At 35.7% G+C, this 15946-nt stretch overlaps 1 protein-coding gene across 2 annotated transcripts in view; it reads right to left on the reverse strand.

Moving 5' to 3' along the window:
• Positions 1 to 5654: 5654 nt before the first annotated feature.
• The window catches only part of LOC115220851 (activin receptor type-2B-like), a 54444-nt gene continuing 44152 nt past the window's right edge, over positions 5655 to 15946 (reverse strand). Inside the window, exons 3-6 of one of the 2 annotated variants that reach the window (XM_029791029.2) lie at positions 13996 to 14717; positions 11094 to 11232; positions 8484 to 8614; positions 5655 to 5948 (exon numbers count right to left, since the gene is read on the reverse strand). In XM_029791029.2, coding sequence (XP_029646889.1) covers positions 5751 to 5948; positions 8484 to 8614; positions 11094 to 11232; positions 13996 to 14717 — 1190 coding nt within the window. In that variant the 3' untranslated portion in view covers positions 5655 to 5750. The remainder of the gene's footprint in view (positions 5949 to 8483; positions 8615 to 11093; positions 11233 to 13995; positions 14718 to 15946) is intronic. The other variant, XM_036510412.1, reaches the window with a different exon arrangement.

Consider the following 15946-nt stretch of genomic DNA (forward strand, 5'->3'; position numbering starts at 1 on the left):
AACCAACATCCCAAAAGTAGCAAAAGGTCCCGCCTAAAAACAACACTGATGGAAATTGAAAAAAGGCTGCAACAATCCTATGTGAGGGAGAAAGCAGACAAAGAAGCCTGGGCTATAAAAAATATTAAGTCAAATCCAAAGGCCTTCTTTCATTACACGGAAGAAACAGCCTCAGTATGCTGCAAGATAGGACCCCTCTTCCAAAAGGATGGCTCCCTCACAGACAGTCCAATTAAGATCAAAAGTGTCTTTACCACTCCTGTTGGAACACAGACAAGTGAACGAACCAGTGGACTTCTTTGCCGCCTCACCTATAACCAGTGAGGCAGTTACAATGGAATACATTGACATTAATGAAGAAGATATACTACTAGCCATAGATGAAGTGGACACAAACTTAACTGCTGGTCCTGATGGTTTCCGAGCAATCCTCCTCAAATCATGTAAGCATGCCCTGGCAACCCCCCCTCCCGCCAGATTCTCTTCCAGAGCTTTCTTGCAAATGGCAAACTGCCAAGCAAGCTGAAGGAGGGAATAATATGCCCAATCCATAAAGGGGGAAGCAGAGCAGATGCCAAAAACTATAGGCGTGTCTCTCTGACTTCACACATCAGCAAAGTCAGATAGTTAAAAGGAAACTAATCGCATTCCTTGAAGAAAATAAATTAATGATCACCATTGTTTTACTTTTACATTTCAAACTGGCATGGGTTAGAGTGGTTGAAACAGTCCAAGTTACCTCCTATATAGACTATAGACTGGAGCTCATACGTGTCATTTGACAGGAACCTTTCCTGATGCTAACCACTACAAAGTGTACTGGTTGTATTTCCTTGTAACAACAAACACTAAAGTTAAGTTGTCCTTTGGTTACCAGGTAAGTTCTTGCGAAGAGGCAGGAACGACCAACTTTTCACCATCGTCCCAGCTCAACTTTCAGCAATAAAAAGATGCATGCACTTTGGGAATATGCATGCATTATCATTATTGTCTTCTGACTCTAGGTTCTGAGCTCAAATCTTCTCATGGTTAACTGTGCCTTTCAGCTTTCCTGGATCAATAAAATATAGTACCAGTCACATACTGAAGTACTTCTCTATCTTTCAATACATCTCAATGCTTCTAAAGCAAACTCTGTTCATTTACTTTCATCGTAAGTTTATATATATATATATACATATATATATAGTGTGTGCAAGTGTAAGGAGAGAGAAAGAGAGATAGGGGGAGTGTTTATTATGACTAAAAAAGAAGTTTCATGTAACCATTAGAGAACAAGTGAGCTAAACTGAAATATTTACCACTGTCTTAGTTGGACATTTAGAGCTCACTTAAGAGTGACAAATTATAAGAAATTGACAGAAAGAGAAAAAAGCATGTGAAGATGCTTTTCAAATAAAATTTTTTAAAAATTTAACAGTACCTCATAGATGTTAGTTTGGGTGAAAATGTAATGCCTGATAAGCAGAATGATGATCTAGCCTACCTCCAAAGTAACTAGTCTATTCAATCTCTATTAATAGATACAAACACTAAGAACATTTGTAATTAGCCTTCATACTCTCCCTCATATCATTACATATATGTGCATGTGTGTTAATATAACCATATGTTACTTGTACAGCAAAGAAGACTCTTTCTACATTTATATTTCAAGTTGAGAAATCCACTGTTCCATATTTATTTGCAAGTAACCTATAAACAACACTAAATTTCTCAACTTGAATACAAATTTGATACATAGGCTCATATTCTGTAACCAAAAGTATTGACAGGAAAAAAAAGCTTCTCCTGGGCATGTGATGAATACTTCAAACTCCTACGAGACAGATGTCTTCACTATTCAGAAGATGATATGTGATTAGCAAAAGAGATAATGATGTTTCCAGACTTCCAAACTATGGTAGAATATGTCAAATAAGCCTACCAGTGAGGAAGATAGCGCCCATACAGCTGTTCAAAAATGTCCACAAGGTGCCATCTTCCCATAAGACATGGCTTTGTTGCCAAAACTATTAAAAATGCTATCCAGAAGATTGTCCTGAGAGTCATACTAAAGATGTGCTAGAACCACAATGCATCCACGTTTAAAAATAAGAAACACCAGTGGGACATTACAATAAAATGGCAATTCTGGTGCAAATACAACAGGCCTAATATAATTTGATAAGGAACAAAATTCATGCACTCTTGTAAGATATCAGCTGCTCAGAAGATGCGAGAAAAACGATAACAACTATAGTAAACTTATACAGAACATACAGCTCCCGTAACCTGGCTATAGATTCTCATTTATATTCAGTTGGATCATAAGTGCAATGGGCTGTAACAACAGATTTGCAAAAAAAAAAAGCAAGAAATTCTGGGAATTTGAAGATTTTCTTTTAAGAATGAACAAAGCAAACTGACAAATTCAATTGATTTGGGGTACAGTGAAGATTTATAAAACGTTCCAAAAATTCTGGACCTGAGTTTTCTGGAATTAATGAATATATATAAACTCACACACACACACAAAATCACTTGTACTTAGGGTGTATACATACAGTCACATGAACTGATGGCATATACACATGAACACACACACACACACATATATATATATATATATAAACAATCACATACACTTATGTAGTAAACAGACATACATACCACTACATGAGAAGTACATAGATCCATAGTCAAACACATATACCCACTTTAACTCATATATTCACAACTCTCTAGAATTGTCTTGACTAAAGCAAAAAAAAAAAAAGCTTTGTCAGTTTCTTAATGATTCACCTCAGTTCTGTGAAGAACTTAACAAATCTCAAAGAAAGAAACTCAATGCAAATACACACACACACACACATATATATATAGATATATGTTAAATACAGACATTCATTTGTACACGTACACACACTTACATATACATAAACAGGCATAAACACAAACTGACACATGTCAAGCACACATGAAAAAATGCCAAAATTTCTCTAAGCTACCAAAGAGGCTTACTTCAGCACAACACGTTATAGTATAGATAAGAATACAAGTATTTCGGTATAGAAGACAAAGATAAAAAGCCATGCTAAGAATCGGTAATGTAAAAACCTACTGACAGTTAGTTGAAAGCTTTATTTTTTACATTTTTTTTTTTGTTTTGTTTTGTTTTGTTTTACCCGCAAGCTGGATTTTGAAATTTTAGTTAAGATAACCAAATATTTATGCTGAGTTGAATAACATGAAGAAATTCTATGGAATAAAAAAATGGACAGATGGATGCCGGGCAAATCTACGTTAACACCTGAGAAATAAACCTGAAAATGCTTCTTCATGGTAGTCCGATAATGGTGAACCATTTTTTTTTCTTTTTCTTTCAATCAAAACTGCTTACATTGAATCTAGATTATATACACATACAGAAACACACACATGTAGATTTCTCTCTCTTTCAATATATACATAGAGACAGTGATTATATCTAGATCAGGTCTTGAAATATTTTTTTTGTGTCTAAACAAAAGCAGTTCACACTAAATAGAACCACCAAATGAATATGAATATATATATATATATATATATATATATATATATATATATATATATATATATATTTGTACATATGTTTGTATATTTATGTATGATAGACAGACAGACAGTCAGTCAGTCAGATAGAAATATATATAGGTGGGGGGCAGTGCCATCAATTTCCTGTGAATCGACACAAGAGTAATATTTGAAGAATGGAGGGTATCATAAATTAAACATTGCTCCAATAGGACACTACTATTAACAATATCTTTTTCGTTGCCCCAAGAGTAATGAAAGGCTGTTGGAGGCAAGATACTCAGGATAACATAGACCAACTACTGTTAAAGTCATCTAGCCTGATGCTTTTACACACACACACACAAGCACTTATAAATTTTGATAAGACAGGGAACATTCAGAAACTAGAGTAAATGAGAAGAAAAAAGTAAAATGGCAAAAGAAAAAAAATAAAGGAATAAAAAATATTGGCAAATTTATAAAAAATATCCAAATCAGGTTTGGTGTTTCTTTTTTTCTGTTAAATTGAACATCTTTTTAGTGAAATATATCATCTCTGTTAAAAGGAAGGACGACAGAGATATTTCGATGACATTGAATATAGTGCCAATAATAACTTACTTTGCATATCTTGTCTAAAAAATATAGAAAGTTGGGGAGACAACAAATGCATGCACGCACACACAAATCCTTTCTCTTCAGTATAAATTACTCTTTGGTTTCCTACTTCTTTGCTTTGTACCTACCCGTGCTATTAATGAAGGCTTGTCATTAAAAAACCAAGGTCTTTCACTCCCAAAATGATAATGGAAAATAAGAGCTCAGGCAAGGGCTCTCCTTTTACATATACAGATATATATGAACACAAACACGCATATACATACACTGCACACACGGCGTTAACAGAGCATGGTTACAGGCTGCTGGTTACAACCAGTAAAACCTCTATCTATTTAGCTATATATATATATATATATATATATATATATAGGTGTATGTATATGTGCGTTTTATAAACCATATATCTTTTGTTACATTTTCCTGTGAACCTATTTCCAACATCCCATGGCCATTCTGTAACAAAGAGATAAAGCTATTTGATACTTATTTTGCTGAGAATTTGCGCTGTTTTGGTTTATGATAGGTATGTTGCAGTTGTTGTTGTTGGTGGTAGTGGTGGTAGAGATGATGGTGATAGTTATTAAAAAAAAAGCTATGGACTGTGAGTGAATGTAGAAAGAATGACACAAAGTCATTTCTCTCTAGTGATGACAGTGAGAATTATATAATATATATATAATACAGTGAAGAGACTGAACAGACAGACAGATAAACAATGACATCATCATTCAAGATAGCCAGGAATTTTAAAAAAAAGGAGAACAAGACTTTAAAATTAAAAAAAAAAAAATTTTAAATGTTGTCCAGAACAAAGTGTTTCCCTGATTTCAATTCGATTTAGAAAAAAATATAAAAGAATAAAGATAAAATAAAATGAAAAAAAAATTAAACTTTTTTTTTTTCAGCCAATTTAGTTAATTAGGCAAGGTGATACTTTAATTGACAGTTGTCAACCTTCAGAATAGGTTGACAACACTACTAGGATGGTTGACGAAACGAAAAAAAAATGGTGTGATAAATTAAAAAAAAAAAAATTATGATTGATTATTAAGGGTGTTGGTTGGTTGGTTGGTTGGTTGGTTGGTTGATAAACTACATGAAAGGGAGAGGGGAGTGCGGAATAGGGAGTGTGGTGGTGGTGGTGGTGATGGGGAATCAATATATTGCCAAACCACACAGATTTTTATCTATATATATATATCTTTTTTCTTCCCCTGACAGCAGTCAGAATTGATTATCATCATCGTCGTCATCATCAACTCAACATCATTATTAATAATAATAATATTATTATTATTATTATTATTATAGTTTATATCCCGCACAGATGTTTCATAGATGAGAGACCAAAGAAAAAAATGGTTATATTACAAACCCACATGGAGAAAAAAAATTCTCCAACCAGAAAAAAAAAAAAAAGAAATGGTTTTCTGTCAGGTGTGGAATTGGCAACAGTTTAAATACTGAAACATCCGGGAGTTTTGTCTTCCTTTTTGTTGTTTTTTTTATTTGTTTGTTTCAAGTGTGAGTGTATATGTGTGTGTGTGTGTGTGTGTGTGTGTGTGTGTGTGTGTTTAATTCCTTCCCTCTCTTCAACAAATGTTGCTTTCTTTTGACGGAATTTCTTGGCCAGTAGGCATAATAACGATACTTGGAGTTGATGCTTCTGAGGTAGATATATTTGTTGAAATCATATGAATAAATCGTTCTTCGACACACTTTGCCGACAAACGAGCATCAGCTTCTTGATCCCAGCACTCTTCTATCGTCGTACACAATAAGTCCATGTTCTGTTCAAGAGAGAAAGATAATAATTGTTGTTAGTTCTTAATTAGCCCTTTAACAACCAGGCATAGCGCTCGTAATAACATAACCACCTCCTCCTTTCACAACCATAGTTCTCCAAAAACACACTGTCTTTGGCAGTACTTCCCAAAGCTTTTATAACTACTGCCCTCTTTTCTTTTATTAACACTCTTTCAATGCCTCCTTGCTTACAATGCAACATCACAAAAAATTGCTGCTAATAAGACTGATCATCATTAAAACACTATTTGCACATTGTTAAATCATTTTTAGCACTTGTGCTGGTGGCACGTGAAAAAACATTCGAGCGAGGTCGTCGCCAGTGCCGCTGGACTGGCTCCTGTGCAGGTGGCACGTAAAAAGCACCATTGAGCATGGCCGTTGCCAGCACCACCAAACTGGCCCTCGTGCCAATGGCACATAAAAGTACCCACTACACTCTCAGAGTGGTTGGCATTAGGAAGGGCATCCAGCTGTAGAAACTCTGCCAGATCAGATTGGAGTCTGGTTCGCCAACCTCAGTCAAATCATCCAACCCATGCTAGCATGGAAAGCGGGCATTAAATGATGATGATAATGATGAACATAATCGAATGATTTGCAAATTGAATGAAGACTGGAAATACTAGTGAATATTAGGGAAATTAAAAGAGTCACCTATCACACTCCTATTGATCCCTTTCTCTCCAGCACCCATGTAAAACTTCCCACAGCCACTTTGAGAAATAATAGTCTATACGTTTCTATCAATTTTGGAAATAAATTGAGAATTTGGAAAATCATAATTGCCATCAACGTTTTAACATCCACTTTACCATACTTGCATTGGTCAGAGAGTTTATTGAGCCAAATTTTCTATATCCAGATGCACTGTCACTAACCCTCACCTATTTCCAAACGAGGTAATATTTCCCCTTGGCCAGACATGTTTTTGCAGAATATTGGAAAGAAATGACACTGACACTCATTGACAACTAGCATGTTATGCTAAGAAAAGTACACACACACGCGTGTGTGCACACACACACAAACTTCTTTAAGTTTCTGCCATTCAAATCCACTCACAACACTTTGGTTGGCCTGAGGATACACTAGAAAACACTTGCCTAAGGTGTCACACACTAAAACTAAACCAACAACCAAGTGGTTGGGAAGCCAACTTGTTAACTACACAGCTACACCTGTGCCTGCATTAAAATAATTTTCTGCATCATTATGTTGGTATATGAAACAATTTAAAACCCAACCAAAATAATTTCTGTAAAAACCATTTAATTTAAATATGAACTCTTTAAAATAAAAGGAAATTCTATTGCAGATAATGGGGCCCTATCATGCTGACGTAAAAAGCTAACACTGATTTTTACTAATGTTACGAGACAGGTCTCACTGTGAACAGAATATTAGTTTGTCAGATTCTTAAATATATTTCCCTTGTGTAAGGGGCCTAATTTCTTGTTTTATCACACATACAAAGTTTCTGCGATTACATCAGCAGGCTTTAGCACACACACACAGAGTCCCCCAACACTACATCAATAGAAAATATTATGATATATAAACAACTGCTTGTTTGGTCTATAAACTCTACAATATTGGTTTTGTGTGTGTATAAGACACTCAGGAATGATCTGAGAGATCTGGCTGCTATTTCTAGCAGGTTAATCAACTACATAGAGGCTCTTGTGTAGGAACAATTCAAAATATGTATTTCCTAGCACCTCAGGCTATCCAATGCATGATACTTGCACAGGCTGCTGTGTAGAGTACTGAACCCAAAGCCAACATTTAAGCAAAACTATATCTTTATCATTACCCTGTGTAATAAGATTTTTGTCCTTGCTTTTGTTACATTTATTCAAACCATAAAGAATTCCTCTAAACACAAGGCTATAATGCACCCCCACTGCTCCTGTTCGTGATCAGAGATGCACATATTGTCAGCCACTAAGGGACATGCTCAATTGGTTATGGTCAGGCAACTGACAAGCAAATCTGTGGTATTAAGCAAAATATTTACTATGGCTTCCGTGCCGGTGGCACATAAAAATAACCAACCGATCATGGCCGTTGCCAGCCTCGCCTGGCACCTGTACTGGTGGCACGTAAAAAGCACCCACTACACTCACGGAGTTGTTGGCATTAGGAAGGGCATCCAGCTGTAGAAACACTGCCAGATCAGACTGGAGCCTGGTGCAGCCTTCTGGCTTCCCAGACCCCGGTCAAACCGTCCAACCCATGCTAGCATGGAAAACAGACATTAAACGATGATGATGATATTTTTCACTTAAGCAACTCAACACTGAACCTGTCTGAAATGTAATGGAAAACAGGTCAGTTTCAAAACATTGATGTCCAGGTCACAAAAACAAAATTTGAAGTGAATGGTAGTCATTTCCTTTTATTTCTAGAAAGAAGTAAATACAAAATAACACTTACTGACCAAAGACAAAAAAAAAAATTAAAATGTTGTTACAGTGTTATTTACCAACAGGGAAATGAAACAAGAGGAAACTTACAGCTGTTTTTCGCCAACTTTCTTTAATTGCTGGACGTATTTTCTTTATGACAACAATTTGTTGCATCTCTTCCAACGTAGGGTGTAAACCGATTTCTTCCACAAATGGCAATTGATATTCATCAACAGGTCCTAAATAAATAAAAATAAATAAATAAATAAATAAATAAAAGGGGAAAAAAAAACAATTGCATTTTGGTAGTAAACATTTTAACCCATAGATTGTTGTAACCATTTATATTTTGTAATAGTGAAAGTATAAGCTTTTCGTTACTGTATTCCTGTTGAAATATATTTTGAAAATAAAGAACTTAGTAAAATAACTTTGCTATCATTCAGCTGGTGTTTAGAACATAAATGAGCATGAAACGTTTCGGAAGGTTATAATTTAGATCACTCTAAAACACTTTTGTTACCATATTTCTGATAAAATATACGATCTCTGTTTCAATTAATTTTGAAAATTATGAAGAACTAGCAGTATTGCCAGGCATTGCTTGGGTTTGTTTCGACCCTTTAGAATTTGAATTTTTGGAAATTAAAAATTGTGCATTATATAGCTTGTTATTCTCTTTAAGTGAACATTTTTCTGGTTGAAATTCACCGAAAAATGGCGACACAGCAGTAAAAAAATCTTTTAAAATAGGGATTTTCATAGAAAAAAAGCACCTTTTTGATGTAAATAATTTTTGGTGCTAACATGGTCCGATTTGAATTTTTTCTTCTACAGAAGGAAGAGCAATCTTTCTTCTATCATACTCTCAATTTTGGTCAACTTGTGCCACAGGGTCTCGGAGGAGATAGTGTTAGTTGAAGACTACCAAACCTGCCATACACAGACAGCTTCAGCTTTATATATAGAGAGATTTAGTAAAATAATTTTGTCGTTATTAAGCTGTTGTCTGGAACAAATTAATGTTGATAGGAAGTTTATATCATAGGAGCAGGAATGATATCAGGTGGGCTGATATCAAAAGAATTAATAATACTGAAAAAGTTTGGATCTTTTTGGTCAGAACATGATCATTTCTTTATTTAAAATGACCTGTACATTTTGATGTGTCGTGTGTACAATATCTAGCAACTTGTCTGCATGATCCAACAACTTTTGTTCCCCTGTTATAACATGGATTAACTCTTCAACATTTAAACTAGCCATATCCAGCCCAAAATTTTCTTCCTCTTTTATGTTCAAACTGGCCAGATATGACCTATCACACCTACCTAACAATGTCATTGTAAAAATAACCAATTACATCATTAAAAATTCAAAGCTACAAGATAATGCATGATTAATTCAAATCAAAGTGAACATATATGCATTACATTTGACAGAGTAATCTGAATGCTAAAGCAAATTTAATCCCCTGCAGACCACTGAACTTTTATTCATCCATGCCAAAGGTCTGCATGAACCACTCTGAAAAGCCCTAATCTACATCATCCCTTGATCTACTGGACAAAGCGTGCAATAAAGCTGAAATCATGAATCACTGTTAGAGATCTGCAACAGGCTTCTTGCATGGTTTTCCTCCAGTCAATGTTACTCATGACTGGGTTACTTAACCCATTTGATAACAATCCACTGGAGATGACCCTTGCTTCTATGATACAGACTTCCTTAGCCCTTTTAATACCAACCTGTGCAAAACCACCCTTGGCTCTACAACACATACTATTCAAAAATTATCTGAATTAAAATGTGCTATCAAAATTTTGCATTCATTTATGTTCAAAACAGCAGCTTAATAACAACAACTATTTTACTAAATACATCAATATTATCAAAATTAATTGAAAAGGGCAGGTTATTTTTGAAGAAATTTGATAACAAAAAGATTAATTTATGCTTCAAACATCAATTTAATAATGACAAAGGGTAATTTTGCTTTTTTTTAATACTAAATTCTTCATTATTTTCAAAGTTATTTGAAACAAAGGCAGAGTACATTATTTACATTCAACAGGTATTTGTCCTCATCTTTGTTGTTAATACGTTTTGGCTGATATACCCTCCAGTCTGCATCAGGTGTCTTGGGGAAATTTCAAACCTGGGTTCTCTTTCCTGAGGTATTTTTTGATGTTGTTGTTGTTGTTATTATTATTATTATTATCATTATTCAGGTCACTGCCTGGAATCGAACTTGGAATCTTGCGGTTAGTAGCCTGCGCTCTTAACCGCAAGCATATGGCGTAGTGGTTAAGAGCACGGGCTACTAACCCCAAGATCCCAAGTTCGATTCCAGGCAGTGACCTGAACAACAATAACAACAACAACAAATACCTTAGGAATGAGAACCCAGGTTCGAAATTTCCCCAAGACACCTGATGAAGGCTGGAGGGTGTATCAGCTGAAACGTTGCATTGACAACAAACAAGATGAGGACAAATATCCGTCAAATGTAAATAATGTACATAATTCCTCATCTCTTAAAAATAGAAAATGCAGAGTATTTCAATAGAAATATGGTAACAAAAAGGTCAAGGCGCTGAAAACACAGATTTTAGTGGTTAAAAACCAAACTCTTTGGGACCGTGGTTACATGCCAGACAACATCAAACAATGACAACAACAAAAGATATGAAAAAGAAAGCTGTATCAGAAACATACCATCAATACCAGAACAGCGAGACATAAGTTCCCATAAAATCAAGCCACATGCATACATATCAATCCGAATGAACGCATCTCGTGTGAATGTTATAGCTCCTTCAAGAATTTCTGGAGACATGTATCTTCTGGTTCCAACCTGACCATTTAAATGAGAAATAAAATGAAAAGTAGAGCTAAAGAAAAAACAGTTTTAAAGGATAATTCTAGCAAAGAAGAGAAGAAAGATTATATGACGTTCATGCCTTTCCCTAGGAATTTATTGGTGCAAAGAAATGAAATGGCACTGATCATGAATTGAACCTACATCTTCTATCTGTGTTGGCCAGATTTTACAACATACGTTGGTCTTGCAGTGTAGAGGGGTACTGTTCGAAAGAGCTAAGAAGTGAATAAACTGATTAGGGTTAACTGACCCTGATATATGACCTGGGGAAATGCTGGATATTGTGGTTATTGTAGTCCTGGTTTCCCCATACATAGAAAAAAAGATAGGATGGTCGTGGCTGGAATGTCTGATTATAGGTCTGCTGTAGGGTGGGGGTGCTAAGCAGGTTTCATATATATAGATCACAGTAATCATTATATCAACCAGAATATTAGACGTTGATATTGTTATACATCACTGGTTACAATGCACTTTTTCATATTGTCGCAACTTTCAAACGATACCATCCTGCTGGCTAGGTGGACAGAGCTATGGTGTATAAGTGGTCTAAATCACAGCATTACCCCTTAAATGGGATGCTGGTCCATTACAGGGTTACTCTTTTACAGCAGAGCAGACTGGAGTAACATGAAATGAAGAGTTTTGCTTAGGAACACAATGCATCTTCCGGTCCAGGAATCAGAACCATGGTCTTGTTGACTCTAAGTGCAACACTCTAACCACCAGGCCACATACTTTCATTCATTTGTAAATAAGGGAAGAGAGAAATGTGTCTTTAAAGAGATGCTTAGCTTTCACTCCCAAGCAAATATGATCTGATAGCTTGTAAAATGCTTTCACTAATTGTTTCAAGTGCTTTGTAGTCAAATACAGACACAGGCACTCTCTCGGTCCTTCAAGGTTGGATCCTTAGAAATAGTAGACAGTTTCGGTTACTTGGGTGACCAAGTTAGTAGTGGGAGCGGTTGTTCTGAAAGCATAGCTGCTAGAATAAGAATAGGCTGGGCGAAGTTCAGAGAGCTACTATCTCTGTCAGAGTGAAAGGTAGATTGTACAATACCCGAGTATGAACAGCTATGCTACAGGGCAGTAAGGTATGGGCTGTGACTACTGAGGATATGCGAAGACTTGAAAGAAATGAAGCCAGCCAGTATGCTTCACTGGATGGGTAGTGTCATTGTGCATAAATGACAGAGTGTGATTTGAGAGAAAAAACTGGGAATATGTAACATCAGATGCAGTGTGAAAGAGAGAAGACTGCACTGGTTTGGCCATGTAATGCATATGAACAAAGATAGTTGCATTAAAAAGTGCTGATTTCTAATTATACAGGGAAGATGTGGAAGAGGTAGACTCAGGAAGACATGGGATGAAGTTGTGAAAAAGGATCTATAGACATTGGGACTCACAGAGGAGATGACAGAGGGCCAAGACTCCTGGTAGTGTGCAGTGCTTTAAAAGACACATCAGGCTAAATAAAAATGTGGTTGCCCTTGCATACAGGCTCATCCCCCTACAACCCTCTCCAGCTGAGAATCCCTAATCTTGTGGGTTTGTAGGTGCTCGTGCCATGTAAAAAGCACCCATGTGGGTGCTGCGTAAAAGTACCCAGTACACTCTGTGAAATGGTTGACATTAGGAAGAACATCTAGTCATAGAAACCATACCAAAGACAGACAAGGAGCCTGAACAGGCCTTCAACTCCTGTCAAACCATCCAACCCATGCCAGCATAGAAAATGAATGTCAAATGATGATGATGATGACGATATATATATATACATATATACATATATATATATATATATACATATATATATATATATATACATATATATATATATATATATATATATATATATATGACTGCATGAAAAATTACTACTATTTCCTATTTTTCTATCACTATTATTGCTCAAAATTGACCAAAGTCTTGTTGAGTGGATTTGGTAGACAGAAACTGAAAAAACCCTTTTGCATGTATCTAGGTATTCTGCAGTCTTCTGTGAAAAATATGTCACACTATGGGAAAATATTACCTTACTTGGAAATAGGTGAAGAATGGCAACAGGAAGGGCATCTTGTCAGAGAAAATTTACTTCAACAAATTTCATCTGACTCATGCCAGCATGATAATGGTAATGGGACAAGCAAGAATATATTGTTGAAGGGACACAACTACAATTACTGTAGTCAGTAAGATTTGAAAGTAGGACCTCATGGTCAGTAATACAGCACTTTTAACTACACAGCCATGTATTTTGTTTCAAGTCAACATCTTCCTCAAGCTAATACCAGGTTAAGAATCCTGATTTAACTAATAGTTTCTCTCATCAAAATTATAAGAGGAGGAAAATAATTAATACGAATGACCAGCATATGTTACTGGTATTTATTTTCATGATTCAAATGAGCCTTATACCCCATCAATCACTTAAATTTCTGTTTGAAAGAAAATACCCCAATTTTATTAATACAAAATTTGAATACAATACTTTTTCCAATGAAATATCAAATAAGCATGTATGTGTTCATGTGTGTGTGTGTGTGTGTGTGGGCATGTGTTTGAGCAAATGCGTTGGTACAACTGTGGGTATGTATACATAAATGTGGGTATATATGCATGACAGTGGATGAATGTACATGATTGTGAGTATGCAAGTACAACTGTAGGCATATGTGCATGACTTGTGAGTTTATGTACAGGCAAATATTCAAAACTTAACATTCTTACCTGACCATGAGTGGTTCCAGGAGCTCTTGAAGGATCAAACTTTAATGCCAAACCGAAGTCAGCTATTAGAGCTGTTAAATCTGATTTTAGAAGTACGTTTTTACTCTTAAAGTCTCGATGAGCAACTGCAGGTTTAAAGTCTTGCCCACGGACTAACGGGATGTCCTCGTGGAGAAAAGCTAGTCCACGTGCCATACTTTCTCCAATCTTGCACAATTCACTCCAGGAAATGCAGTTCCCTTTGAGGAAGTCGCAGAGTGACCCTTTCTCGTGATATTCAGTGATCAACCACAAGTCACCCTTAGCTGTGTCTTGCTTGGCAGCGATGAATCGCAAAATGTTCTCATGCCTTATATGTGGCAAACTGTAAATCTCCTGTTCGTTGAGCCACGATTCCCTGTCTTGCAGTGGGAACACTTTCACAGCGACGTATTCATCGACCAGACTGGCCTTCCACACTGCCCCGAACCGTCCCCGAGCTATTAGTTCCAGCAGCTGGACTGGAAGGTATTGATTGGGAGAAATGACATTTGGGTCAATGGTAGGTATCTGTTCTCGATAAACCGGCCGATGGAATCTCTGGAAATAGTCATAGTGCTGCCATATGTAAAACATAACAATAATGAAGATGGACGCAGCTGCAATTGGTACGAGGGCACATATGATTGTGACCAGTGTTTTGTTAGGGTCCTTGTTGATAACAACAGGGTCTTTAGTAACTGCTGAAATTAAGCATAAAAGAAAAAGAAAAAAAGAAGGAACACATTTATATTGATATAATAATAACCTTGATATTATAATTATTATTATTATTATTGTTGTTATTATTATCATTATTATTATTATTATTGTTATTATTATTATTATTATTATTATAAAGGTAGCAAGCTGGCAGAATTGTTAGCACACCAGGTGAAATGCTTAGCAGTATTTTGTCTGTGTTCACGTTCTGAGTTCAAATTCTGCCAAGGTTGACTTTACCATTCATCCTTTTGGAGTCAATAAAATTAGTACCAGTTGAGTATTGGAGTTGGTGTAATTGACTATCCCTTCCCCCCCAAATTTCAGGCCTTGTGTCTATAGAAGACAGGACTATTATTATTAAACAACAGAAGATGAAAAATTTTTTAAATACAATCCCATAAAATTTGGAATTGCAAGAATTTTAGAGTGTGAAAACTGTAAGGCTGCTTGTTGTAGCCCATGTTAGGATGTTTTCTTCTCCAACAGTCAAATCTGTTGTGTGTATATGATAAAAAAAATAAATAAATAAATAAATAAAAATAATAATAATAATAATAATAAAAAAAAAAATTCACTTAAGTTTAATCTCTAAAAATACAAAAGTAAAAAGACTTATTATGGAGCAAATAATTACTTCAGTTCCTATAATCATAAACTTATGAGAGAAAAACATTTTCTGTCTATGGAGCGAGTCCACCTTAGCATTTGCCAAATAAACTGGTGCCTACTCCTGACAGAAAGATGAATTAAGATGTATCAAATTACAATACAGTGACTGTGTGGCTGAATGAGGGGGGGGGGAGCTGCAGTGAATTTGAACTGGAAACCTATGAGCTACCAGTCCACTACAATGCCCATCCATACGGACAATTCAAACCCACTTTCATATTGTGCATATCAGGAACAACTTAGGTATAGTGGAACTCATCCCAATCTGAGTTTAGCCCTGAATTAGTAGATTTAGGATTTAAGACATTTGTGTTATAACCATCCTACAGTTTCAAACACAGTTTGTCTCAGGCTTTTACTATACAGTATGTCTTTGACACCTTTGCAAAGGTGGTAGGATGCGATATGAGAGATTTGATTGTTATTTCTAACAGATCCAACTGACTACATATATACCTTACCCTCATAAAAGTTGAACATAGCATTCAAAATTCACAAAACAACTGTTAATTATACAGTACTCCCACTGTTTACCTCT

Source organism: Octopus sinensis, linkage group LG17 (assembly GCF_006345805.1).
Source record: "Octopus sinensis linkage group LG17, ASM634580v1, whole genome shotgun sequence".
Classification (NCBI taxonomy): Eukaryota; Metazoa; Mollusca; class Cephalopoda; order Octopoda; family Octopodidae; genus Octopus; species Octopus sinensis.